Source organism: Pocillopora damicornis, chromosome 11 (genome assembly GCF_964200805.1).
Source record: "Pocillopora damicornis chromosome 11, jaPocDami1.2, whole genome shotgun sequence".
In the NCBI taxonomy this organism is placed as follows: Eukaryota; Metazoa; Cnidaria; class Anthozoa; order Scleractinia; family Pocilloporidae; genus Pocillopora; species Pocillopora damicornis.
In genome coordinates this window covers 6,922,621-6,947,710 of record NC_142680.1, presented here as the reverse complement: position 1 = coordinate 6,947,710, position 25,090 = coordinate 6,922,621, and the positions used below count along the sequence as shown (strand labels likewise).

The 25,090-nt window shown below is 37.0% G+C and overlaps 4 protein-coding genes across 5 annotated transcripts; 1 reads left to right on the top strand and 3 right to left on the bottom strand.

Moving 5' to 3' along the window:
• Positions 1-400: 400 nt before the first annotated feature.
• Positions 401-2,880, bottom strand: LOC113677221 (uncharacterized). 2 transcript variants are annotated; one of them, XM_089187497.1, is made up of 4 exons: positions 2,309-2,873; positions 1,855-1,937; positions 1,168-1,223; positions 401-634 (listed from the first exon to the last, which is right to left on the bottom strand). In XM_089187497.1, the coding sequence occupies exons 1-3, from the start codon at positions 2,721-2,723 to the stop codon at positions 1,194-1,196; spliced, it is 528 nt and encodes a 175-aa protein (XP_089043623.1). In that variant the 5' UTR covers positions 2,724-2,873; the 3' UTR covers positions 401-634; positions 1,168-1,193. The 2 variants fall into 2 exon arrangements, with proteins under 2 accessions (XP_089043623.1, XP_027049792.2); XM_027193991.2 differs by lacking the exon at positions 1,168-1,223 and having other exon boundaries at positions 2,309-2,880.
• Positions 2,881-3,907: 1,027 nt separating this feature from the next.
• LOC113676998 (uncharacterized) lies at positions 3,908-6,466 on the bottom strand. Its single transcript, XM_027193750.2, has 2 exons — positions 4,918-6,466; positions 3,908-4,420 (listed from the first exon to the last, which is right to left on the bottom strand). Exons 1-2 carry the CDS (start codon positions 6,092-6,094, stop codon positions 4,098-4,100), a joined length of 1,500 nt encoding a protein of 499 aa, XP_027049551.2. The 5' UTR covers positions 6,095-6,466; the 3' UTR covers positions 3,908-4,097.
• Position 6,467: 1 nt separating this feature from the next.
• On the top strand, positions 6,468-16,362 carry LOC113677111 (AP-1 complex subunit mu-1). The gene is made up of 14 exons (XM_027193868.2): positions 6,468-6,687; positions 6,784-6,940; positions 7,858-7,925; positions 8,491-8,621; positions 9,420-9,567; positions 10,249-10,375; positions 10,815-10,957; positions 11,199-11,270; positions 11,760-11,849; positions 11,959-12,027; positions 12,785-12,839; positions 13,717-13,787; positions 14,486-14,561; positions 15,686-16,362. Exons 1-14 carry the CDS (start codon positions 6,646-6,648, stop codon positions 15,706-15,708), a joined length of 1,272 nt encoding a protein of 423 aa, XP_027049669.2. The 5' UTR covers positions 6,468-6,645; the 3' UTR covers positions 15,709-16,362.
• Positions 16,363-17,292: 930 nt separating this feature from the next.
• On the bottom strand, positions 17,293-25,063 carry LOC113676979 (histone acetyltransferase KAT6A). Its single transcript, XM_027193729.2, has 8 exons — positions 24,420-25,063; positions 23,133-23,253; positions 21,730-21,848; positions 20,978-21,059; positions 20,349-20,543; positions 19,879-20,067; positions 19,235-19,398; positions 17,293-19,061 (listed from the first exon to the last, which is right to left on the bottom strand). The coding sequence occupies exons 1-8, from the start codon at positions 24,885-24,887 to the stop codon at positions 18,924-18,926; spliced, it is 1,476 nt and encodes a 491-aa protein (XP_027049530.2). The 5' UTR covers positions 24,888-25,063; the 3' UTR covers positions 17,293-18,923.
• Positions 25,064-25,090: the final 27 nt, after the last annotated feature.

Genomic DNA, 25,090 nt, shown 5'->3' with positions numbered 1-25,090 from the left:
TTGCACTATCATGAATTAGGCACTGTAACTATATAACCTCAATCTTTTGATTAGTCTTTACTGACTACATACTTCAACCTCTCTGTCTGCCTGTGTGTATGTCTGTCTCCTTCTGTCTGGCTGTATGTTGGACTGTATGTCTGTCTCTCTGTCTGTCTTGTTGTATGTCTGTCTGTCTATATGTCTGTCAGCCTGCCTGTCTATCTGTCTGTCTGTCCGTCTGTCTGTCTGTCTATCTGTCTGCCTGTCTGTCTGCCTCTGTCTGAATGTTTTTTTCTCTCTTCACTAGTATGTTTCCCTCTTTCTCTTTAAGTCTCTCTCTCTCTCTGTTTGTCTGTGGCTTGATTGGACAGCTTTTTTTCTACTTTCTTCCCTTTTAAACTATACACTGAGGAGAAAATTCAGATTAATTTTTTTTTTAATCCATTGCTATTTTCTGAGTTCCCTTAAAAACCCTTTAAAAAGTATTATCAAAAATATAACTGAAATGCTTTACAACTTTTTCATTCAAACTAAACTTTAAAATGAATACTTAAAAATTATAAGATGTCCTCCTCCGTTCTTGTCCTAGAAAACAATGTTATTAAATTCCTTTTTACATGGTTTCCAAAATTCTTTTTATGTTCTGTGCTTCCTGGAAAAAAAAAGATGAGGATAAGTTCATGTATATGTTAGAGGATTGTACTTTAGATCTATCTGTTACAAACTATTAGTTATTTTGTGAAGTAATAAAAATAGAAATTATTGGAAAGAGAGAGTTGTAAATAACAAACTTCAAGGAAAGTGAGAAAAATGAATAAATGTGGGTATTCTCAAATTTCTAATTACATGATAAGCTAAATTATGTATGCCTTTTGATTGGTTCTTACTAATGATTAATTGGGGGACAGACGCATAGATGACATTACTTAATACACAAACTGTTTCCATGTTGTCGTGGATCTGTACAGTAATAGCTTATAGAAGATGTCAAAATGTGGTAAATACATCAGTGATTTATTACAGAACATAGAATAAGAAAGTTGGAAAATTTTAAGCTCAGTTTAACAAATAGATTCCAAGTTGCCATGTGTCTGTTCAGTAATAGATCACAGATGACGTCAAAATGTGGTTAAAACAAAAAAGTGGAATACAAGGCACAGCTGAGTGTGTCACTGATGTTCTTACCACATTTTGACATCCTCTGTGATCTATTACTGAACAGGTGCATGGAAACTTGGAATCTATTTGTTTTATATAATAAAGAATTTAAAAAAATTTTTAATGATGACATCATCTATACGTCTGTTCTCCAATAGATCATAAGTGAGAACTAATCAGAATGCATGCATAACTGAGTTTATTGTATTAAAAGAAATAGAGAAAGACTAAATTACAGAACACATGCACAGCAACATGGAATCAATTTTTAACTTTTATGAACTAATCAAACATAGAAATGATTGGAAGAAAGAGTTTTCTATTACAAACTTCAAGGAGGATGAGAAGTTTGCATCAAAATTAATAGTTGTAGGCATTTCTCAGATTTCTAAGTTACACAAACATTTTTTTTTTAACCTTTGACTCCTAAAAGAGACTAGTATCTAATTTTACCTTCCACCTTCACCCTAGGATCAAAGGAAATGATCATTCGCAAAAGAAGCCCTTAATTATTAAACAAATTCTCCTTGTCAGCAACTTAGGAAATGTATAGAGAACAGTATGGAGAATCTGCATACTGATATTAGGGTGCAAAGGGTTGATAAAACTTTGAGTTTGTTCTCAATAATGAGATTGCATGATATCCTATAAAAATCTGGATTTTTTTTTTCACTTGCACTTATTATTGTGGTTGTTGGAGAACTCTCATTTTACCTGCAGATTTGTAAACACAAATGATCTTGAAATGTAAAGCTTCTTTGCTTCATTGTCAAATCTCCACATATTCAGAGAGACGCCTGAATGAAAATCAGAGTCAATTGATTGTTAATTCTCTCATCTACCTGTTACACTTTACTTGTATCTTAATTGCAAGAGTCTGGTGTTAGATCAAGATAACAACTTCTACCTGATAAATAAGAGTATTCTCATTTCCTGTTTGCTGGATAACATATGGATATTTTAGGAAGATGTTACATGTTTAACACTTCTGGGAGTTGAATTTTAACGTTAAATTTATAATTCTCAAGAAAAATGCCAGATTGAAATTTTAGCAATGGCGTCAAAAAAACAGGATCGGATTGCAGATTGGATCACGAATCGCCACCTGATCCTGGTTTTGTCAATGCCGTTGTTAGCAACGCAGTTGACTACTCTTAAACATTAATACCGTGTACTGTCCTGTTGAACCTTGACGACTCATCGCCAATGAAGAACGAACCATTTGTAAACGTGAACTGCTCGATATTCCTTGTATTGATGATTACTTCCTCTTGCAAGGGCTTATACAAGGTTTCTCCCTTGGGCAGAAAATCTTCGGACTCATAAACTAATCCATTTGCACTGATCAGCAAAAAATTTTTGGGAGAATGCGAAGTTGACGTCCAATAATTTGTGGGCATGTTGGTTCTCTTATGAAACAAAGAACCATTTTTGTTTGGGCGATCGAAATCATCGCGTGACAAGTTCATAACCTCTTGTTCGTCTCTTTCCTCTGTTCGCTGCCGTTTTGCACAACAGGCAGTAGTGAAACCATTTTGCGATGACGATGAACTTAAGAAAGATATTTCCGTTTCAACATCCATGGCAGGAAATTGCTATATTTATATGAAGTTTGTTAGGACTGGTGTTAACGCATAATACTCGCATGAGTTTACGCGCAGGTATTTCGATTGAAAAGAGGGAACTAAAACAATATCACAAACTCGCCATCTTGAACTTGGTAGCCTCCCCGTTCACATCATTTGAAATTTCGCGCCTCGTTCCAGTTCACAACTCGGTTGAAAAGGAGATGGCGGTTTGATTTAAAAAGACATACACAGTAACCAGTCAATGAAAAAAACCAAGCTTGAATTACCTTTTTCTGTGCAGCATCATGTGTATGTTTTTATTCATCTGGGTTCAGTTTTTCAAAGGGCAAATAATACTATCCTTTGAATAAATCACTATCCAGCACATAAGTGATAACAAAATGTACAGCACTATCCAGCAGATATAGATTTATACAGTGGATAGCGTTATCCAACCTTTGAACAAATGTAGCCTGTTTAATTATTTTTCAGTAGATTATTGGGAGGGTGACATGTGATGCATCCCTTATATTGGCAACATCTCTTAACCCTTTCACTCCCACAAGTGACCAAGACAGAATTTCTCCTTACAATATCAATACAATATCAAGCAGGCAGGTGATGATCATGGGATTATTAGTTGATCCAATACCAAATTCTCTGAACTAACATTGTGAGAATTGTATGGCAGATGGTAAGGAGAATTACTTATCAGATCTTGGGAGTGAAAGGGTTAATAAATATGTAAAATATTGAACATCACATTGGTACATTTGGGTTAAGAATAGTAAAGGATGTGACTACCTATGATAAAAAAAAAATGTTCTTACATAAATATGTACATATCAAATTTCCTAATTACAAGTGTAGCAGTGAACCCTTTAACACTAAACACTTGAACCACTAAGAGTGACTGGCATCAAATTTCTCCACACAATATCACCCCTGAATCACATGTTAAGGTCATGAGAATAAAGGAAATGAACACCAACAAAAGAAGCTTTGATTGGTAAACAAATTCTCCTCGTCAGCAGCTTAGGAAATGTATAAAGAGCAGTATAGAGAATATGCATACTGATTTTAGGGTGTAAAGGGTTAAGAGTGACTAGCATCTAATTTCTCATTACAATACCACCCATGAATCAAACATTTAAGTCCCAAGAATAAAAGAAATGATCATCAACCAAAGAAGCTCTTGATTGTTAAACAAATTCTCTTTATCAGCACCTTAGATCATGTACAGAGAACTGTATGGAGAATATGCATACTGACATAGGAATGTAGAGGGTTAATTTTCCCATAGGTGTAGCAATTTAAGATGCAACAATTTTTTGACATATGGATACAGAAAGCAACCACAATTGCAGCATTGTTATCAATGCTTAGACACTAATCATAGTCATCAAGGTTTAACGCTGGAGCAAAGTTATGCACCATCATTTTAACCCGTTCTTTACTCTGTTTAATTCTTTGTACAGTGTCTTCAACCATGGACAACCTTTCTTTCTCTTCATTGTATCTTTGCTCCAAATCTTGGCATCTTTCCTTACAATCTTCTTCTTTAATCTTAATGCCATCAAGTTCAGTTTGCAGACGGTTTATTTTCTGTCGCAGTTCACTTTCATCCATTTCTAGTTTCTTGATCAGTTTCTTTTCATCCAGGAGCTGTTCCGTTACTTCTTCCATGGTCCCAAGAATGCTCTCAGCCTCACCTAAAGGTGATAAAGAGTTTTACTCAACAATTCTTCCCCCTTTTAGTTTCATGAATATTCTGTATTACTGTCAGTCTCTCAGCAGCTGTGCACCTACCCCTCTCATAACCCAACAACAGTTACCCAATAACATGTTAAGGCTAATGTTGGGTCAGGGGAGGGGTAGGTTCACTGTTGCTCAGATACCAACATTGAACTAGTATTTTTTACTATTCAGCTGATCTGATGGGACAGCAATTTTCTTGCTCTAATATCATCAGGGGTTTCACAAAAAACTAGTTACCAGTAGTCTACAGTAGACCTCTCATTGCCCTCAGTTTAGCAAGCAAACAGGATCTTATGTTTGGATTCTGCCTTATGGCACAGCCACCAATTACACCATTGATAGCTGCTTATGGAAAAGATTAATTACACCCCTGTATCCTTGGAGCTGGGAAAACTATTTAGAAGTGAGACAGAGAAATGGCTCATACTCCATAGCCTGATTTTATCCTTACCATTCAATGCATTACATCTAAGAGTAAGAGATTGGTACTCTTCTACATATTGTCTTGTTTGCTCTTCCAGCTTTTGAAGTCTCTCCCTCTCCTTCTGCATTTTGAAGTCAGATATTATTTGCTGAATTACCGTGTTTACTGCAGTGGACTTAACAACAGTCTGACATGTTGGGCATTTCTTGCAATCACGTAAACATGCCTGGCAAAAAGTGTGTCCGCAAGGTATTGCAGCCATGGGTGTGTGTCTTGGACCACTCATTAGTTTTTCACAGAGTGGACAAGAGTGGCTGGCAATACCTGATTCATTATTTTCCTGGGTATTCTTTTGCTGTTGTTTATGACTGACACTAGGTTGCAATGACACTTTTAACCTCTCTGCAACAGTATCTGCTAACGCATTGAGCATATCAGCAGATAACTCTGGAGTGTTGTGCTTCTCAGAAGAAGCGCTTAAAAGACTATCCTTGTTTTGAGTGTTAATTACAGTATCGCTAAAGGAATTAGTGACTGTATTTCCATAAATTTTTCTGTTCCTATCTGATGATTCATCATTATATATGTCCCTATCAATTTGATCACCAACTTGACAACTTGTATCAGATTTTAAGGAAGTTCGTGATGATGGCCTTTGCTTGTTATGGAGAGTCTGTTGACTAGTAGTGAGAGCTGTGCTATTTAAAGACCCAGAAGAATTCGAGTTTGCATAATTCGATGGAGCATACTGCATGTGATGGTCACTGCTGTATTCCGTATGATTTAAGCTTGGGTTTCTTTTGTGACTACCTGAGGCAGAAGGAGGTCTCTGTTTCCTAGAAACAGGGTTATCACCCTTGGATATCCATGGAACTACATCTGAATGATCTCTCTGTGGCTCGGGATACAAAGGTTTCCTTCGTGGATTACTGTATGGATTTCTATTGACAGCATTTTCAGACGATGAACCACTAGACAAACTCGAACGGGCTCGAAACTTTGGCACATCTGGCAGTGTAGTAATATCTTTGCTCAAAGACTTCAATTTTGTGGACGATGACTTAGAAGCTTCTCTTTCCTTCATCCACAGACTTTGTTTTTCACGAATTGCTTTGACTTTTTCAGCTGTTTCTTCTTTGGTTTTGCCGTCTTTCTTTTGATTTGTTGACTTCGTTTGCAGTTTCTTACCTTGCAAAGACATCATCACATTGCACCTATGCTGAGTGAAACAAATAAAACTTCTGTAAAACCGCGAAGAAAGTCTACAAGTTCGTGAAAGACCTCATCACCAAGACGCCATTTTGGTTTGTTTGAGCTTGGCTATTTCTTGTGTGGTTACCAAGCAAAGAGCTACAGAGCAAAGGCTAGATTTAGAGGGGAGGAGTAGATCGGGTTAAAAATACAGACTTCAAATTATGAGATTCAAATTATACCAGGGGAATGTATCCCAGACACAAAATATCAGCAATATTTTATTATTAAATAAAGATAAATATACTTCCACGTAATGAAAATTCACCTTCAAAATTGTCGAAAGGTTCCTACTAGACAAACTGTAATCTCTAGTAGCCCTCCCTAGGAAAAAATCGGACGCAGTAGGCCTGATGAGCTGGCCGTGCTTTCTCCAATATAGGCCATTTGCAAGCAAAAGACCCGTGAAAACTTTCTGAATTTTTGTTTCACAAAACTAGAAGGCTGATCCTCGGATGCCATTGAATATTTCTGTGTTTCAGCAGTAAGTAAAATACCATCAAAATGTCGACGTCGGCGGTTTTCGTTCTTGATATAAAAGGAAAGGTAGGTTGGCCGAACTCTAAGACTTTTTATATACCGTAATATTTTACATTAAGACTGAGAAAGTTTTGAAGAACTACTCGTACTTTTACTACCCAGGTGATAATTTCTCGGAATTATCGTGGAGATATTGAGATGTCCTTGATCGAAAAGTTCATGCCTCTTGTGTTGGAAAAGGAAGAAGAAGGAAGTCAAACGCCCATTTGCGTTCACCAGGATGTTACTTTCGTATATATCAAGTACAATAATCTCTATCGTATCCTTCTGTTTTTACGATCAGGTGTTACTACATCTGAGCAGTACGGTAAAAATTGTTTAAGCGAGTTACGGATGAAAATTCAAGGCTTACCAGAGACTAGATACAAGCGTAGTGTAAATCAAAGTTTCTTTGGTAGATCAAAGATCGTGGCTTTTATCAAAGGGGTGTTCCTTGTGCTCAGTGAGATACGAGCATACCATTCGCTACATATCAGAGTGCATTCGACAATAATCTCATGCTGAAGTCATTAAAAGGTTTACAGAATCTGCAACCAACTATAATTTTTCTTAATGAGAAATAGGGTCAGATAAATGATGCTAGCATTATCCTGTACATAATGTTATAATCAGAGCATCAAGCGTAATATCGGCATAATATCTAAACTTCTTAAAATTCCCGATGTGTTACATTTCAAAAGGAGATATACTCAGTAGTCGAGTAATGAGCATGCTTTCATTGCTTAAATTTTTGGAATTTTATCTTGTAAAATTTTGTGTTCTGAACTTGGATAAGACTTAAATTCTAACCAAGTTTTACCTGTTGGTGGTAGGAAGGGGCAAAGAAAGGGGGATTTGAGGGGGTCTGTGAACTATTTATTTGAATCACTAAATTGAGCATATTGAAAAATTTGAGAAAAATTATCAGCATAATGTATGTTTCTAGGGGTTATGCTCAAAAGCACAATCATCAAATTTTTCACCATAATCTATCAGTGACACATGCAGATGCACCATGTGTTTCCTTGTTGTTTGATCAAGATAACAACTTAAACCTGATAAGTTTAAGTATTCTCATAACTTGGTCGCTGGATAATGTGTGGATATTATAGGGAGAAGTTACATGTTAATAATTTCTGGAAGTTAAATATCTAGGGTCAAGTGCTTTCACCAGAGTTCCTTGACTTCAGTTTCCAGTGGTATCAATGACAAAGAAGAATGCAAATGTGGCTTTGTTGTTTGTTTTCCTCCACAAGTTAGTGCAGGTAAATATTACTTGGATGGGGTTGTCATTAATCCTTTAACTCCCAGATCAAATTTGTTATTCTCCTTACTGTTAACCGTACAATTCTTAGAATGTTAGTTCAGAGAATTTAGCATTGGATCAATTAATTATTGCCAAATTGATATTCTTCTTTATTCTCATTAGTTATCTGGTTGATATTATATTGATATTGCAAGGAGAAATTTTGTCTTGGTCACTCATGAGAGTTAAAGGGTTAAGCACCAGCTACCAGGGAAAATTGCTAAATGAAAAGGAGGCATTTGCCAGCCAGAGTTTTAGCTGGAAATTGCTTGGTAAAGCACAATTGGCATTCTGAGTTTATGTACTTACACTTTTTCAATATCCCAGGCTATCTTTGGGTGGCCTCGCTTGAAATTACAACAGGCAACCAAACTTCTTGCAAATTTCATCTTTAATTATAATATACAATCAAGTTGGGTCTACTTCTTCCATACAGAAATTTGATTTTAATAACAAACATAAACTCTTCTTGTTTATTTTAATTAAGAACACATCATGATTTAGATGTTATGCATTCACTGCAGGTGTTTACAGAATACTTCAAGGAACTTGAGGAAGAAAGTATCAGAGATAATTTTGTGATTATATATGAACTGCTGGATGAGTTGGTGGACTTTGGATATCCACAGTTTACTGAGACAAAGATCTTACAGGAGTAAGTAATTTCTTTTTTAACTCTTTCACTCCTAAGATCTCATTGTTACCCAGTATGTCTCCTTACCTTCCTCTCTACAATTCTTTTAAAGTAATTTTGGAGAATTTGGTATTGGATCAACTTATAATCCCCTAATTGATATTTTTCTTTTTTCTTAACACTCCTATTCTTGAAATTATGTTCATATTATAAAGAGAAATTCTGTCTTGGTCACTCATGGGAGTTCAAGGGTTAAGTGGCCCTGAGATGGAAAAAGGTCATTATTGTTCTCTCCTTTAATTCCTATTTTATTCAGAGAAAATGCATCATGCAAAATATTGCACTTCAACCCATAATATAAGTTTGATTTTGTTTGCAACAATATATCCCTTGCAAACTCTGCCATGACCATATTTCCTTCCAGTCAAGTTGTAGCAAGAGAGTAGAATTAAAAAAGAAAATAGTATAAAAGATTTATAATCTTCAATTTTCAGTATAGGAACCAACCAATTTAGGATGTGAAGTGAGATTGTATTCCCAAGATCTGATTGTTAATCCTCTCCTCCAATAGCTACTTTTTCTTTTTAAATTAGTGAGGTGAATTTAATGTTGGATCAAGACAACAACTTCTACCTGATAATTTTGAGTTAACAAGTTCTGGGAACCAGATAAAGGGTTAGGGAGGTTGTGATGTCTTTTTTACTTCTGATCACAGAATACACATGCACCTTACAGTAGCCTGCCAATTGTTATGAAATCCAGTGAGATTTCTATCTCATAAGATAGCTCGCAGTAATCGCTACATTGACATATTTTCAGGTATATTACTCAGGAAGGTCACAAGTTAGATGTTGGTGCACCTAAACCTCCTGTTGCTTTGACAAATGCTGTCTCATGGAGAGGAGAGGGTGTGAAATATCGCAAAAATGAAGTTTTCCTGGATGTGATTGAATCAGTCAATCTTTTGGTAGGCTACCTTTGCTTAAAGTTTTTACAACTATAATTTATAGTAGTAGTCTTGGGGTTAGTTAATGAACCAATCATAGGTTTTTATTCGGAAATGTAGGAGCAGAAGAATAGTATAAGTGTCTGGAGAGTATTTTCCATATCTAAATAAAACAGCTCAGATCATCAACATTTAGCTAGAGAATTTTGCGAGTTAGGTAGAGTATTCTCTGATATCTGATGCATTTCAACCAAGTTCAATTGTGACAATCAAAGCTAAGGAGTAAATAAGAAAGGTTGAATATTATTATGAGGGGGGGAGAAGTAGGGGTTGTATTGGTAGAGGCAGATAAGGACAATAATAAGGCAAGTAGAGTAGCAAAACAAACTGAGAAAATGAATACGATAGTGCCCCCTGGAAACCTCCCTGGGACCCCCACTTGTCATTTGTGAGGCAGCTGTATCAACTTGGTTTTAACCTTGTGGAATTACATTAAGCCTCATTCAGATGTAAGTCAGTGCTGGTTTCCTTTTAATTGGTTCGAACAGTTTTGAGTGAGTGACCCCAGTAACAATAGTTGTTCTATAAAATGTAATCTGGATTAGGAATTTTACTTTTGTGACTCTCACATGGTGTGCTAAAATGGCTAAAAGTGTTCACTGCTGTTACCATCATTTCATGTGTATGTATGTTTCATTTTAGGTTAGTGCAAATGCTAATGTGTTACAGAGTGAAATTGTTGGTGCAGTTAAGATGAGATGTTATCTAACTGGCATGCCTGAACTGCGGTTGGGATTGAATGACAAAATTTTGTTTGAAAGCACAGGACGTAAGTACTCCTATCTGGTAAACCCATCTGAAATAGCCTTCCTTTGACTGAAATCTACTGACAGGTTCTTTGTTGTGTTCTATAGTTGTTTTGTGGTAGATAACCAATTAATGCATGGAAAACAGTGGTTTTCTATTTTAACTACTTTGTATGTGTCCTATGATGTGTGGTTTTGGTGAGAATGGGGCCGTGGTATGGCTGTGTAGCAGTGTACAGAGCCTTAATAAACAATTAAATTCCATTAAAAAGGAAGGCTGACAATGTACATGTAATAATTTTTGGTCAATAACTGACCAGGTTTTGATCATAGTTTATCTCTGTTTATATTTACTTGTTCAATAGGTAATTATGACTTGTTGTTTACATTACAAATGTACTAAATTATAGATTTTACTTTTGACAGTTTGATTAAAAAAATTACATCTTTTGTTTTTTACAGGAAGCAAGAGCAAAGCAGTAGAACTGGAGGATGTCAAGTTTCATCAGTGTGTCCGTCTGTCTAGATTTGAGAATGACCGCACAATTTCTTTCATTCCTCCTGATGGTGAATTTGAACTGATGTCCTACAGACTCAACACACATGTAAGAGTTTTGTGGCATGTTGGAAAAATCCTTGAATTACAGAGTGTTTCTATAATATTATTGCTTTGTTTCATAGAATAATGAAGACAGCAAGACAGATTGTTTTTCACAGTAATAATAATGATGATGGTTTATTAAAATACATGTCACTGCACAGAGTGAAATAAAAAAATTGAAAAAAAAACATTTTACAAATTACATGTGGTTTCCTTTCTCTTCTGTTTATCTGTCTCTATTTTAGGTGAAACCCTTGATTTGGATCGAGTCAGTTATTGAGCGTCACTCTCATAGCAGAGTAGAGTACATGATTAAGGTTGGTTGAAAGAAAGTTTTAGTTACATATTAAAGAGTAGAAAGGTCGGACTGGGAAATGTTTGGCTCTTGACTGAGAGCTGAACATATTCCGTTGACCACAACCTAAATGAGTCTGTAAAAATTTTATAATTTATGACTGCCACTTTTTGTCTTTCTTCCTTCCCTCTTGAATTCTGCATCTGGCAGGGCTGTACCCAGGGTCAGGTGGCTTTATACGCCCTCACTAACCTGCACTGCGGACGAGTTAGTGTAATACACTCCCAATCGTTTACACGGCCGGCCATGTTTGATTTAGAGCTAGATTGTATGGTGGGGAAGGACAACGTAAACATATTCGCATATTTAGGGAGGCTCATGTTGCGAATTTTGGCTGCCTGTTGTGTTAGTAATTGATGAATAATTAAGTAAATCAATGGATAAATATTTGAATGAATAAACAAGAAATGGGTAGAAATTTTTGTTAATGATTGTTTTGTTTTATACACAGGCTAAGAGCCAATTCAAGCGGCGTTCGACTGCCAACAATGTTGAGATTCATATTCCTGTTCCTCCAGATGCTGACTCTCCTAAATTTAAAGTAATATTTTTTATTGAACATTTTCCCATATGTCTGTTTTCTGTACAAGTATTGTGTCATCGAAGTAGTGGTAGGCACCCTAGTCACCTAATGTCATATCCTTTCTCAGCAAACAGTAGGAGTTGTAAAGTACAACCCAGAGGACAATGAAATCGTGTGGAATATGAAATCCTTCCCGGTAAGTTTAAATGGTAGAATTAAGCCAAGTACAAGTACATTGTATGTAACCCAGGTCCTCCTTAAAAGTGCTGTAACACGAGCGCTTTTTCGCCCGTGAGTTAGTTTGAGTCCTGAAGCAAAGCAAGCTGACAGGGCTGATTTGGAACTATTAATGACTTTATCAGTGCCAGTGCCAGACCTCTCGCTAGCGTGCGACCAGGACCTCACTATTAGAGCCACGGCACGGACGTTTTTTCGTCCGTGAGTAAGTTTGAGGCCTGAAGCAAAGCGAGCTGACCAGGTCATCTGTAGTAACGCTGCAGGAAGCGCCTTTCTTCCTCCCGCTAGAAGATTTGAGACAAGTCGGGGAGAGGTTTGCCAGGGGAGTCTGGCACTAATAGTGAGGTGCTAGACACCTTGCAGAATTCTCACCGGTTCACGTTGCGTTGCGCTGGTAACCCTTCAAACCCCTTAAGTCATAATGCATATTCTCCATACTGTTCTTTATACATTTCCTGGGGTGCTGTCAAGGAGAATTTGTTTACTGATCAAAAGCTTCTTTTGTTGGGCATCATTTCCTTCATTCTCATGACCTTCTTGTGTGATTCAGGGGTGATATTGTAGGGAGAATTCAGATGTTAGTCACTGTTAGGGTTAAAAGGATTAATGAGGGCTTGCTCATAGGCTAATGTCCAACAAGTTTTTTATTGTGGAAAGGCGTACTAGAGAGTAATATTCAAATGTAGAATTGGTTCTTCGTTATTTTTTCCCAACAGGGAGGGAAAGAGTTCTTGTTGAGAGCTCATTTCAGGCTGCCAAGTGTGGATTCAGGTTAGTCAAGTTTAAGGTGGTAGGTGTACATGTAACTTCTTCTTACAATGCCGTTACAACTCAGTTGAGAACTGATAAAGGCATCACCTGGAGAAAGTTACCTTGATTTATCGCCAAAGGCAATGTTCATTAGTTATTGGAGAATTCTTTGGCTGCTACGCAGAAACTTTCCTGCTAAATTTCGACGGCCTAAACTATGTTTCATTCAGACGAGGATTTTATTCTCCTGTGGAGCAGCCGAACATGTCATTAGAAACCCAAGAATTTGAACCGCCATCTGAACCTCATGATAAGATGAACAGAATTTCCCATTTGCGTTACTGAGAATTCCGCACACGTTGGTTCAGTAATCTTGGATTGTATACTTGCACTTGATCCAGGCTTTATTGTTGACAATTCAACATTACACGTTCCGTTCTACGATCTAACTATTATATTCCAATCTAACTTGAGGTTCCAAAAATTGTTACATTTATTAGCTACGGAAATCCACACCCACATACGTAATTCCGTTTCGGATTCAAGGCTTGCACACGTTCTACAACGATTCGTGGGCACTAATTTCCTATCAAACATGGGTTTACTTGACAATCATGCTGCTAGGTTCCTATTCGCTTGACGCCCTGGAAATAATTACTTGGATACATCACTGCTCGCAGAACTAATTTTATTATCGTATTCCGCTTCCCATTACATGCTACTTTAATTGTAACGTTAGCACTGTACTTTAACGGTAACGAAATCACAACTTACTTGATACGCAATAAAAAATATGATAATTCAAGGATATCAGTCTTGAGCGTAGAAAGGTTCCACGACATAAGCTAACTCAATAAACAATATTTAATGAAGCAGCATCTTTTTTTTTTTATTGCAGAGGTGGACGAAGGTAGACCACCCATCAAGGTCAAATTCGAAATTCCTTACTTTACAGTATCTGGCATTCAGGTAACCGTCGAACAATGTGTCTAAAATTTAAGAATCATTTGAGGAATTTTCTGGGCACAAATGTTTTCACTTTGTTACCTACCTGTGTGGTGTCATAAAACTTTAATGCTTTCAATTGTGGAGATTCTCTCCATTTCAAGTTCGCCTATAATTTAAAAGAACTGTTTTGCCTTTCCCTAGAGTTTCTCTTTGTCCAAAAATACTTTGTGTTCTGCTCCTATAAAGCAGATTACTTGTTTCACTTTGCAGGATATTCAATATTATATCTTTTTTCTGATAATGTAGCTAGTGTTACACAGTAGACAACGAATGGCTAACGCTCGAAACGTCAGAATTTCATAATTCGCTGTGTTGGTTTACGTACCTTCGTCAAGTTATAGCTGATGATCAACTAGTTGTTTCACTTACCCGTCGACGAAGTTTCTTTAGAGACTGTTCACCAAAGCCGATTTAATCTGATATTTGCGCAGTGAAATGCGAGCTTTCTAATGGAAAACGATGGCGACAAGACGTTTCATGTATGTCGTTCGAATTTCAGTATTAATGTTTGTGCTTAGTAGGTCTAAAACTGAATAAGTTTGTTTAAGTTGAGTCGGTTGACAAGCAATCAAATGTTGTATATGCATGTTTAGCTGTTACGTCAACAGGTATTTGATAGTATCATGTACCAAGAACTAAAACTTATTATTACTGGATAGGTCCGTTATCTCAAGATTATAGAAAAGAGCGGCTACCAAGCTCTTCCTTGGGTTCGTTACATCACCCAAAATGGAGGTTAGTCGACCCTTATCAACAAATTGTATGAATAGAGGGCCTTTCGATTGAGTGTTGTTAAACCAGAATCAAGGTTATCACAACGGCAAATCTGAAGAAAGGAAATACCTTAACCCTTTACACCCTAAGATCAGTAAAGGCATTCTCCATACTGTTCCCCATACATTCCTTAAGGTGCTGGTAAGGAGAATTTGTGTAACAATCAACAGTTTATTTTGCTGCTGATAATTTTCTCAATTCTCATGGCCTTACTGTGTGATTCAGGGGTGGTATTGTAAGGAGAAATTAGATGTTGGTCACTCTCAGGGGTTAAAGGGTTACTGAGGAAATGAGACCTCAAAGTAAAAACAAACAAACCGCCAAAAGCGCGGGAAAACGCGGGCGACCAAGTCGTGATTGGTTTTAGTTTTACACGTGATTAATTTAGAGAGTGGCGCGAGTTTTCTGGACCAATCACAGAGCGAAGTAATGCAAAACCAATGCAATCCCGAATTACTTTCGACACATTTGAAAATTTCACTAAATGAATTGCTTTGAGAGCTGTGCTTTAGTAGAGTATTTAAAAATTTTAAGAGTGTCACAGGTTGCAATAAACAAACCTGGAACTTATGCTGAAGCTGTGCACGGAATAGTGTATATGTGCTGCCAAGCAAAAGAGAAAAATTATGCAACTGTTGCCAAGTACTAAACATCGCGTACTCCGCAATGTGGAGAAACGCTCTCTAACTGAAACAAGGTGGACTTGTACGTTAAGTTTTTCCGCGGTTATGGTAACACTTGAAACACATCAACCGTATTTCAAAGCAAACTTAGTTGCACTGAGGAGTGAAGTGATTTGACTTAGCCTTGTACTAAGGGAAGTCCATCCTTGACGTTGAAGCTCTGAGCGGTGCGCTAACATCAATTTTTTTTTTCTTTTTTTTTTTCGCTGATTTTTTTCACTCGCGCAACGGACTTCTCCGAAAAAGAGAGAAAAGGATGGACAGCTCTTAGCTTAACGTAACCAGTGTGTTCGGGAGCAGAATTCATTATTTACTTTTCGTTTCGTTGCTTTTCGTTGCGAACGTTGCTAGGTTGTTTTAGGATGCAACCCACTTTAAAACTCATTTCTTTTTCTTTTGCAGATTACCAGTTGAGAACAACATGAAAAAGAGAGGCCGCACCTTCTATGTACAACATTAAATCAATCTTGTGAAGACATTTGCCGATGAGGAAAACTGAAAAAAGAGAAATACTAGATATCCCCTCCTTTGTTCTTGCTACACAATGCACTGTCCACACAACAGCTCAAGAGTAGCAACAAACTTAGAAGCTGGAGGTTTTTATTTTGATATAACGCTAAGTTCTCACAGCCAATTTATGAGGAAAGATATAGCAGCTTAAAAGGAGAATTACGCATTAGATCGCTGAAGTTTAAGAGATGTCATACCAAAAAAGGAAAAAGAAAAAGCTAGTTTAACCTTTTCAACCCTAAGAGTGATCAGCATAGTATTTCTCCTTTCCCTCTTATTGCTGAATCATTTATTAAAATGATGAGAGTTAAAGAAATGATCGCCAACCTAAAAAGCTTTGATTGTGTAGCAAATTCTCCTTTTCACTACCAAAAGAAATGTAAAGACAGTGGTATGAAGAATATGGATATTGATTTTAAGGGTTAAGTTCGAGAATGAAAACTATAAAGGAGTTCGACAGAATCAAGTTGAATGCTCTTTAAGTAATAAATCATACGCTTCTTGTTGTTCAGTTAGAGATCTCATTCGGCAAAATCTTTAGTAAATAAAGTATTGGCATTTTTCGTAAACGTGATCTAGATACTGTTTCTCTCATGAGTACTCACGTTCTTTCTGTGATCTTAAAGTGGGTTTTTAAGTCGGCAAGTACACTAAAGCTACTGTAACATTTACACAGAAAACGGTCCCTATAAAGAGCGCAAATGAGCTCAGCTCCAGGTCGACGGAAGCCATTTCTTTCGAAAGGAGAATTGCTTTCCAAGAGAAAGTGAACCCCACTGTGAGCCCCACCCTCCCTTCTCCTTGGCGCGGTATTTCTATTTTCTTCAGGAATCCTGGGAGAGAGAACCCGATAGGGCAAAAGGCAAAAGACAAAAAGAAGGAAACAAATGTAATGAGAAAATGGATAAATACAGGAGGGAGTGGAATCCAAAAGAACCTTCCCTGGTCCATCCTCCATTTTTTTTTTCTTTTTGCTTCTTTTCGCCCGTTCATTTGACGTAACATTCGCTTCGGCCACTTGGCTTGGGGGAAATGGAACGCAATCGCATGTGAGACTCGAGTTATCAGAACTAGCTTCAACCAAACACTTAAACAATTACAGTAAAACCTCACATATGTTTTCATTTTTTAAGCTTATCGTCCACTGTCCAGCGCCCTTGCTATTTCATTGACTGCCCAACGTAGTTAAAAATTGTACTCTCTTACGAGATGGCCTGCGCTGCAGAGGCTCCGCGAGAACGGACTGACACCATTGACACGCGTGAACGGCCTTCGTGCGGGACTTCTCGCTCGCGCGTTTTAATCCGAATCACCCGCCCACGGTCAAACTGAGCCCCTGGAACGCAGGCTAATCTGGGAGAGCCGTTCCCACTAAGTGGTTGACTTATTGTAACCTATCGCTACAAAAATAGAAATTGATCAATTACACTTTGATTGGTCTTCAGAAGTAGTTGATCTCTTAGAAAGAGGGGTGAGTTGAGAAATACACAGAATTCTTCTTTGTTAAAAAAATTGCAGTTTATTTTGTCTTTTAACCCTTTAACTCACAGAAGTGATTAAAATATATCTTCTTCTAACAATATCCATACATTTATACAGTAAACAGGTAATGAGAATACTCAAACTAATCAGGTAGAACTCATAATCTTGATTGAATGACAAATTCTTGTTGATAATTTACAAGGAAAGGTGTAGCTGCTACAGGGGAGAATTAACAAACAGATCTTGAGAGTTAAAGGGCTAAAAGGCCTATCAGCTCAATGCTACTCTGATTACAACAAACCTACACGTATAGCAAGGCCTGATAAACAAATGAATTAAATAAACCTTTACCACAACAAAATGGAAATAAACTTCATCAATCGGGCCTCCATAAAACGGAAACAAGAGACAAGTTTATGAAAGAACCAAAAAATAATTTATGAGAAAAACAAATATTTGATTACACACTTAAAAAATATTCTTGTGAAACCATTCCTAATAAAATTCAGAACACCCTATCTCAAGGTAATTTACCACAACATCTAAACTGTGAATGAAATTGCAAAGAAAACTCTCAGAGCAAGCTGATCATCTAAGTTATGAAATATTCAATTTGCACTGGCATTAACACTAGTGCTTAATATTTATCCCTAAATTCACACTACCAATAAAGCAGCAAATTATTCTTAATTTTCCCTGACAAATTTTCTTCATGTGTACAAAATGTTGTTTATATTTCCTGCCTCACTATCATTAGTCACTGACTAGAATATCTTCATCCCCAGGTCCTCTCTCTTCCCACCAGCAATAAGAGAGAAGATCCAGGAACAAGTTTGAGTGGACTTTTCACCAGCAGTTTCTATATGAAAACTGAATGATGCAATTGAAAAAACCTAAAGAGCCAAGGAAAATGGCCCTTGATTTTGTTACAGTTTTGTTGAGTGCTGCACAACAAAAACCACAGTTCTACTACAATGACTGATAATAAATATATAAGAGTAAACACCACAAAACAAAACATGCAAATATCAGTACCCTACCTCAAGCAGCTTTCAATAACTTTGGTTTTACTTTTGATGTCATGCTTCACATGACTGTATAAATTAATTCTCTACTTCAATCATACTGCTTTGCTGAATGGAAAAACGCAATCCTGGATCCTTTTAATTCTTCCCCTAAAGATCTCATTAGTAATTCTCCTTAGTGTCAGCCATACAATTCCTGTGTTGTTAGTTCAAAGAATTTGATAGTAGATCAACTACCAATCCCCTTATTGATATTTTTTTCTATTCTCATAACTTGTCTGCTTGATATTGTATTGATATTGTAAGGAGAAATTCTAGTGTGATCACTAATAGGAGTTAAGGGTTAAGAACTCAAGTCAATGCTAGTCTAAAAACAATTCAGTGCATGAGGTGTGGGCAGGAAGTGCAGTTAGAGTCTTATTACCTTCTATCTTAAGTTTGACTGGTGGAAATGTGTGTAAGTTCTTAACAAATTACAATGCCTGTACACAGCAAAACTAACCCTGACACAATTATTTGCAACAGTTATTTTCAACTGAGGCAAAACTACACGACAGGAAAAAAATACAGACTATTAGCTTTCTTTTATATTACAAAAATTGTGACTTTAAAGTCATTATTTGTCAAGATGGTATGGTGCCATTTTGACTCTGTAGCCGGGCAACATGGACATAAATCTTTAATGCAGGACCTAACTTGATTGACATACCAGTCAACACATCATTCCTTGACATCAGAAGCAATGCTTTTCCATCAATTTCCTGTAAAAGAGAGGAGAAGTTTTAACCCTTTAACCTCCAAGAGTAATGAGCATCTAATTTCCCTAAAGAGTTTCACCACCAAATCTCTTGACTATCCATACAATTCAGCCCAATCTCTTCAAGTCCAGATTACAGAGGTTCAACTGTGCAAGTTAAATACTGAGTGCAGTCACCTGATTTTGAAAGGACTTTGCCTCTTCTGGAAATCCTAAAGAGCTGAAAAATGACACAACCTCTGTAACAGTCCAAAGTGACGTGTCTGGTGGTAAATTGCTTTTGCTTTTTTCTGTATCTTTAGCTGAATCATGAGCTCCACCTGCTCCTTTGATAGGAGTATCTGTCAAAGTCAAGAGGAAAAACACTCAATTGCATAGTAAACATACAATCAAAGGATTATCGGAGCAACCTCATGGTTTTTCTTTATTGTTCAAGTGTCATGAGTAACCCTCCTTGTTTCCAGTATGACACAAATGTATCCAAAAATCTCAAAAGCTATGCAATGCCTACTGTTAAATATCAAAGCCCACCAAAAGAGGTCAACCACGTGTTACCATGGGAAAATGAGCCAGTTGCTCATAACAACAACATGATTTAACATCAAGACCAAAACTTCTATTGCACTTCATGCAACTGAAACCATGGCAAAATTTTCAAAGCATTAGCTTATATACAACCGAATGAGGGGGAAGGGGAAAGTAATACCCCTTAGTTATTTTGTGCAACTTGAAAACTGGGATAAGCTCTGGCTGTGTGCTATGCACAAATACAGACTTAACCTTTCTACCTCAGTTTAAAGTCCATCACGTAAATCACTTACTGGGCAAACCATTAACAATGCCCTTTGTTCCTGGATTTGCAGATGAATGAACTCCATTGGATTGACTGTGACCTGTCTGCAAATCACCATTTGATCCTCTTGGAGGTACCAATGAGTTTGTTTTGTTGTCACTTGAAGCTTCAGATTGGCTCAGCATTTCAAGTTCTCTCTGAACATTTTCAGCATCAACTATCAAAGGAAAAGTTAATAAGTCAACAATCAGTGCAAGTGATCAACATGTAACTTCTCCCTGGGATATCCATACATTATCCAGCAAACAGGCGATGAGAATACTCAAATTTATCCGGTAGAAGTTGTTATCTTGATCTTACAACAAAACCTTGTAACTAATTTACAAGGAAAGGGGAAGGGAAGAATTAACAGTCAGACCTTGGGAGTTAAAGGGTTAACTTTCAGACACAACAACATTTCCAGTGTTCCTTAACATTATCCACTTTGATTTTCGTCACCTTGGATATGAATATCTTTCACTTCAACAGTACATTCCCCCATTTCTTCATCGCACTGAAGTGGTATGTCATCACCCATCACGTTGTTGCCAGCTTCTGACTTTGAAATTGCTTCATGAGTCACAAAATCACTGGATTCGGAAAGACGTACTGGATTTATTGGATGATTCTGGCAATTATAACAAACCCATTTTCCTGATGAAAGGAAACCAAAGATAAAATGATGGCAATGTGGAATGGTAAGCATAATGAAACATCACTAATATTTCTTTAAAAAATTGTTTATTTTCAAAATCAGATTTTTTCATTTCTGCTGTAGCTTTATTTTTTTTTCTTGTTGTATAGAAGTTGGCAAAATATGTTTCTAAATTATATTAATGTTTTCCTCTTTTGTGTAAGGATTATCATAATTATAGTGATATAAATGGATTGAAGAAAAAAAATCAAAATAGGTTTTTTAATATCATGTTCTCTTAGATTCATTTTAGAGTACAAATTTAAAAAGCTTCTATATGTTGTTTCAAACCTCTCTTTCTTTCTTATCACTTTTATTGTGCATTTTAGAGCAATTATTGGTACTCAGTATTAGATTTCTAAATTAATGTAAAATCACATGGTGAAAATCTTACCAATAGGCATAGTATCAAGTGGAGGGACATGACATTGCATGTGATAACCCTTGTCACAGGCATCACAGAATAATAAACTACCCTGAAAAAAATAATACAAAAGAATAAGTGACACTTTAATGAGGAATTCACAGATTGGTCCTGCACAAGAGCCGGGTAGGCCATGCAACCACAGCTTAAAGTACTCTCCACCTCTTAGAAGGCATGCTAATCCACACCAGGTTTTTCCATGCACTTCTCTGTGTGTTCCTAGAAGTTTGCCTGAACTTCCTCACATTTCCTAAATGGTTTGGCAGAATTTACTCACAGGAGTACTCCTCTGAGTGAAGAGGCATGTTTGGGGTAAATTTTATCACCAGGCAACAAAACTTTTTGATTCAGAATCCACAGTCTATACATATGTATGTACACAATAATTCAAGAAAACTATGGCCAAAGGGTGTTTTCCTTCAGAGTTTTGCACCATTGGTGTATTCAGCATACCAAATGTGAAAGTTACCATATTCTTCTGAACTTTTCCAGTAGCCAGGCAGGTAAAATTTATCTCAGATACAGACAAATGTGTTACTGCTTTGTCTAATTATAGTAGCTGGTGTTTCAAAAATAAGTGGTCAGAAAAATTGGTGCCTGCCAATGCTCCTGGAAAATACTGGGGTCCAGTAACATCCCACATTTTTCATAAGAATGACACAGCTACATCAAATATAATGTTCCACTTTACACAACCTCACTGTATAACAATGATGACTCACGGGATCTCCACTGTCATTACATATAATACAAGCTTTACAGTCGATGCACTGCCATGCACTGGCATCTGAGGTAATTCTAAGAACTAATTCAGGTGTGTAGTTCATACAACTTGGATGGGCTGCAAAAAAATGTTAAAACGATTCCAAATTAGTGACAAGAAATTCCTTCAAATTATCCACAGGTGAAACTATTTACTAACTTAACCCTTTCACTCCCAAGATCTAATTAGTAATTCTCCTTTCTATCTGCCATACTATTCTTATGATGTTAGTTCAGAGAATTTGGTATTGGATCAACTAATAATCCCATGATTGATATTCTTCTCTATTCTCATCACCTACCTGCTTGAAATTGTATTGATATTGCAAGGAGAAATTCTGTCTTGGTCACTTATGGAAGTGAAAGGGTTGAGGGAACAATTAAGTTTTTCTGAAGATAACAGCGCTAAGCCTTATCTTGGCTCAAACCAAGATTTTATTCATCTAAGTCCAAAAATTTAGATGTAAGAACAGTCAAATCTGTTTTAAGCAGTCACCCACAGGGATTTCAGTATAGATTGACCACTTGCATGTAATGCAGGTTTCAAAATTAGGTTAACAAAACAAAATGATAAAAAAACCACCATTTTATGCCACAATTAACCACTAATTGTACAAAAACTCCCTCTAAAATTTTACTAACATTGATTTCAGGTGAGAAATATGGATTAAATTCTACTTGAAAGGTTATTCTTAGTTTTATTTGAGGATTTTTGCTTTAAGGAACCACTCAATTCTGGTAAAAGAGAGTTCAAACAGGCCATTAGGACTCACTCTGAGGTAACCAACGGTGTTTAACCCTCTAACTTCCAGAGGTGATTAACATGAAACTTCTCCTACAATATCCATACATTTTTCAGCAAACAGGTAATGAGAATATTCAAACTTATTAGGTAGAAGCTACTATCTTGATCTAACACCATTTTCTCATAACTAATTTACAAGGAAATGGGTAGCAGCTAGAGGGGAGATTTAACAATCAGATCTTGGGAGTTAAATGGTCAATAGAGGTAACTGCTTCAAAGAGGTGAAAATTACTGCGATTAAGGGAAAGCAACTGACAGCTAAATACAGGTTAGACTGTATTACAATGATAAAGAAATCTCCTACTATCACAAATAAAAAGTTTTGTACATCTGTCTTGACAGTTTCATCCAAAAGAGTGACCACCATCTAATCTCTCTTCACAACAACAACAACTCTGAATCAAACATTAACATCACATAAAAAAAAATTGATCACCAACTTAAGAAGTTCTTGATTGTTAACCAAATTCTCCTCATCCGCACTTAAAAAAATGTATCAAGAACAGTATGGAAAATGTGCATACTGATGTAGGGGTAAAAGAGTTTATCCCCAAATACCTTTGTTGCCACAGTCCCTACAAATCAGTAAAGCTTCTGGCTCTCCTTTCCTATTTGCTGCTGCAGATTGTAGACAGAAATCACAAACTTGGTCACATGCTGGAATTTCTCTTTCAGGACTCTGAAAATCACAAAGAGAAGAAAAACAAAATTATGATTAAAGTGCATCCTATGCCCTTAACCCTTTAACCCCAAAGAGTGACGAGCATCTAATTTCTCCTTACAACATCAACCCTGAATCACACATAAAGGTCATGAGAATAAAGAGGTTTAACCCCAACTCTTGATTGTTCTATTAACTCTTTAACTCCCAAAAGTGATCAACCTGTAACTTCTCTCTCTAATATCCACACATTAACCAGCAAACAGGTGATGAGAATAATCAAACTTGTCAGGTAGAAGTTGTTATCTTGGTCTGACATCAAATTCTTGATACTAACTTGCAGGGAAATGTGTATTAGCTAGAGTGGAGAATTAACAGTCAGATCTTGGGAGTTAAAGGGTTAGCAAATTCTCCTTATCAGCACTTTTGGAAATGTGTAGAGAGCAGTGCTTTCCGTCATACATTTCTCATATTGTAACTGATTTACAAGGAAATGTTTACCAGCTGGAAAGGGGAATTAACAATCAAATCTTGGGAGTTAAAAACCAAGCCTTGGCCCCACCTCCTTTAAATTGCCAAGAATGAAGATCAATTTGATTTTTGAAATATCACCACAAAACAAAAGTAATAGTCAAAGGACTGAACAGTATCATCTGTTATTTTACCTAATATCAGTAAATTGATGATTATCATTTCTTTAAAAGAAATAACATTAATTTGGTTGTTTTCGCCTTCGATTCATATCACAGACGTTTACGCTAGCATAAAAGTTGTCTTTCTTATTTGTCTCATACGTCTAGATGGGTTAACTTTTGCTTTAAAACTTGACCAAAAAGTGAAAAAAAAGGAAAAAGCAAAGGATGATTATAATTGATGCGTGACGCAGAAATACTTGTCTACTTTACGAACGACTGTAAATGGCAAACAAACTCCGTGTAAGTATTAAGGACACGCGTAACGACTCTGCCTTGTAATACGGATTGCGAAGAGAAATCAGAAATGCCACATACACTAAGTAAGAGGAGTAAATTAGAATTGAGCAATGACTATGTTTCAAGAGAACGTCGAGTCTTATGCAAACGTGTTACACATGATGTATCGATTCTCCGCTGTTGTAGATGCACGCCTGATCTAATGATATTTCAACCGCGAATATTGCCCCTAGTTAACATCTGGCGACTTACCTCAGCTGATTCGAGTAACCGATACATGCCCTCGCTTATCGACCAGATTCTTCCATGATCTAAGTCTTCCTTTAGTGCGATCTTGATCCTTGCCTTCAAATTATGGTAATAAGGATGCCGAGCGGTGATGAATTTCTCAATATCTACTGCGCTGACGCCGTAACCACGATCTAGCGCTCGAATTGCTTCGCTTACCCATCGGGCGGCTCTCGAAACTTTGCCGGAACCAATTACTCTGTGCCAGCCAGATGCATTTCGATAAGAAATTGCCCCTTTAAAAGACCTCTTTGTCACTATGCCACTAGCGACGAGCGCTGCTAAATCTTCTTCGGTATCTCTCTGATCAATTCCGTGACACTTGTGCATCGTCCGGCAAATTCGCTCCAAGTCGGGCCTGGATTTCCGACTGCGAAGCAAGTTGATGCATTCCAGAATCCAGTTCATATACTTCGGACGTTTTTCGGCCATATTAGGAACGGTGGGTTCGGATAGGACAGCAGGTGGAAGATTATTTTGGTTGCAGCGGACCGGAGGAGGTTTCGTTCTGCTAGAGAAACGACGAAAGCCCTTCTCGTTTACATACCGCAAGTGAAATGGTAATTTTCACGCAAAAACAAACCAAGCGCGCCGCCGCTATAACAAGCGCCCGCGATCTTGGCGTTGATTGGGAT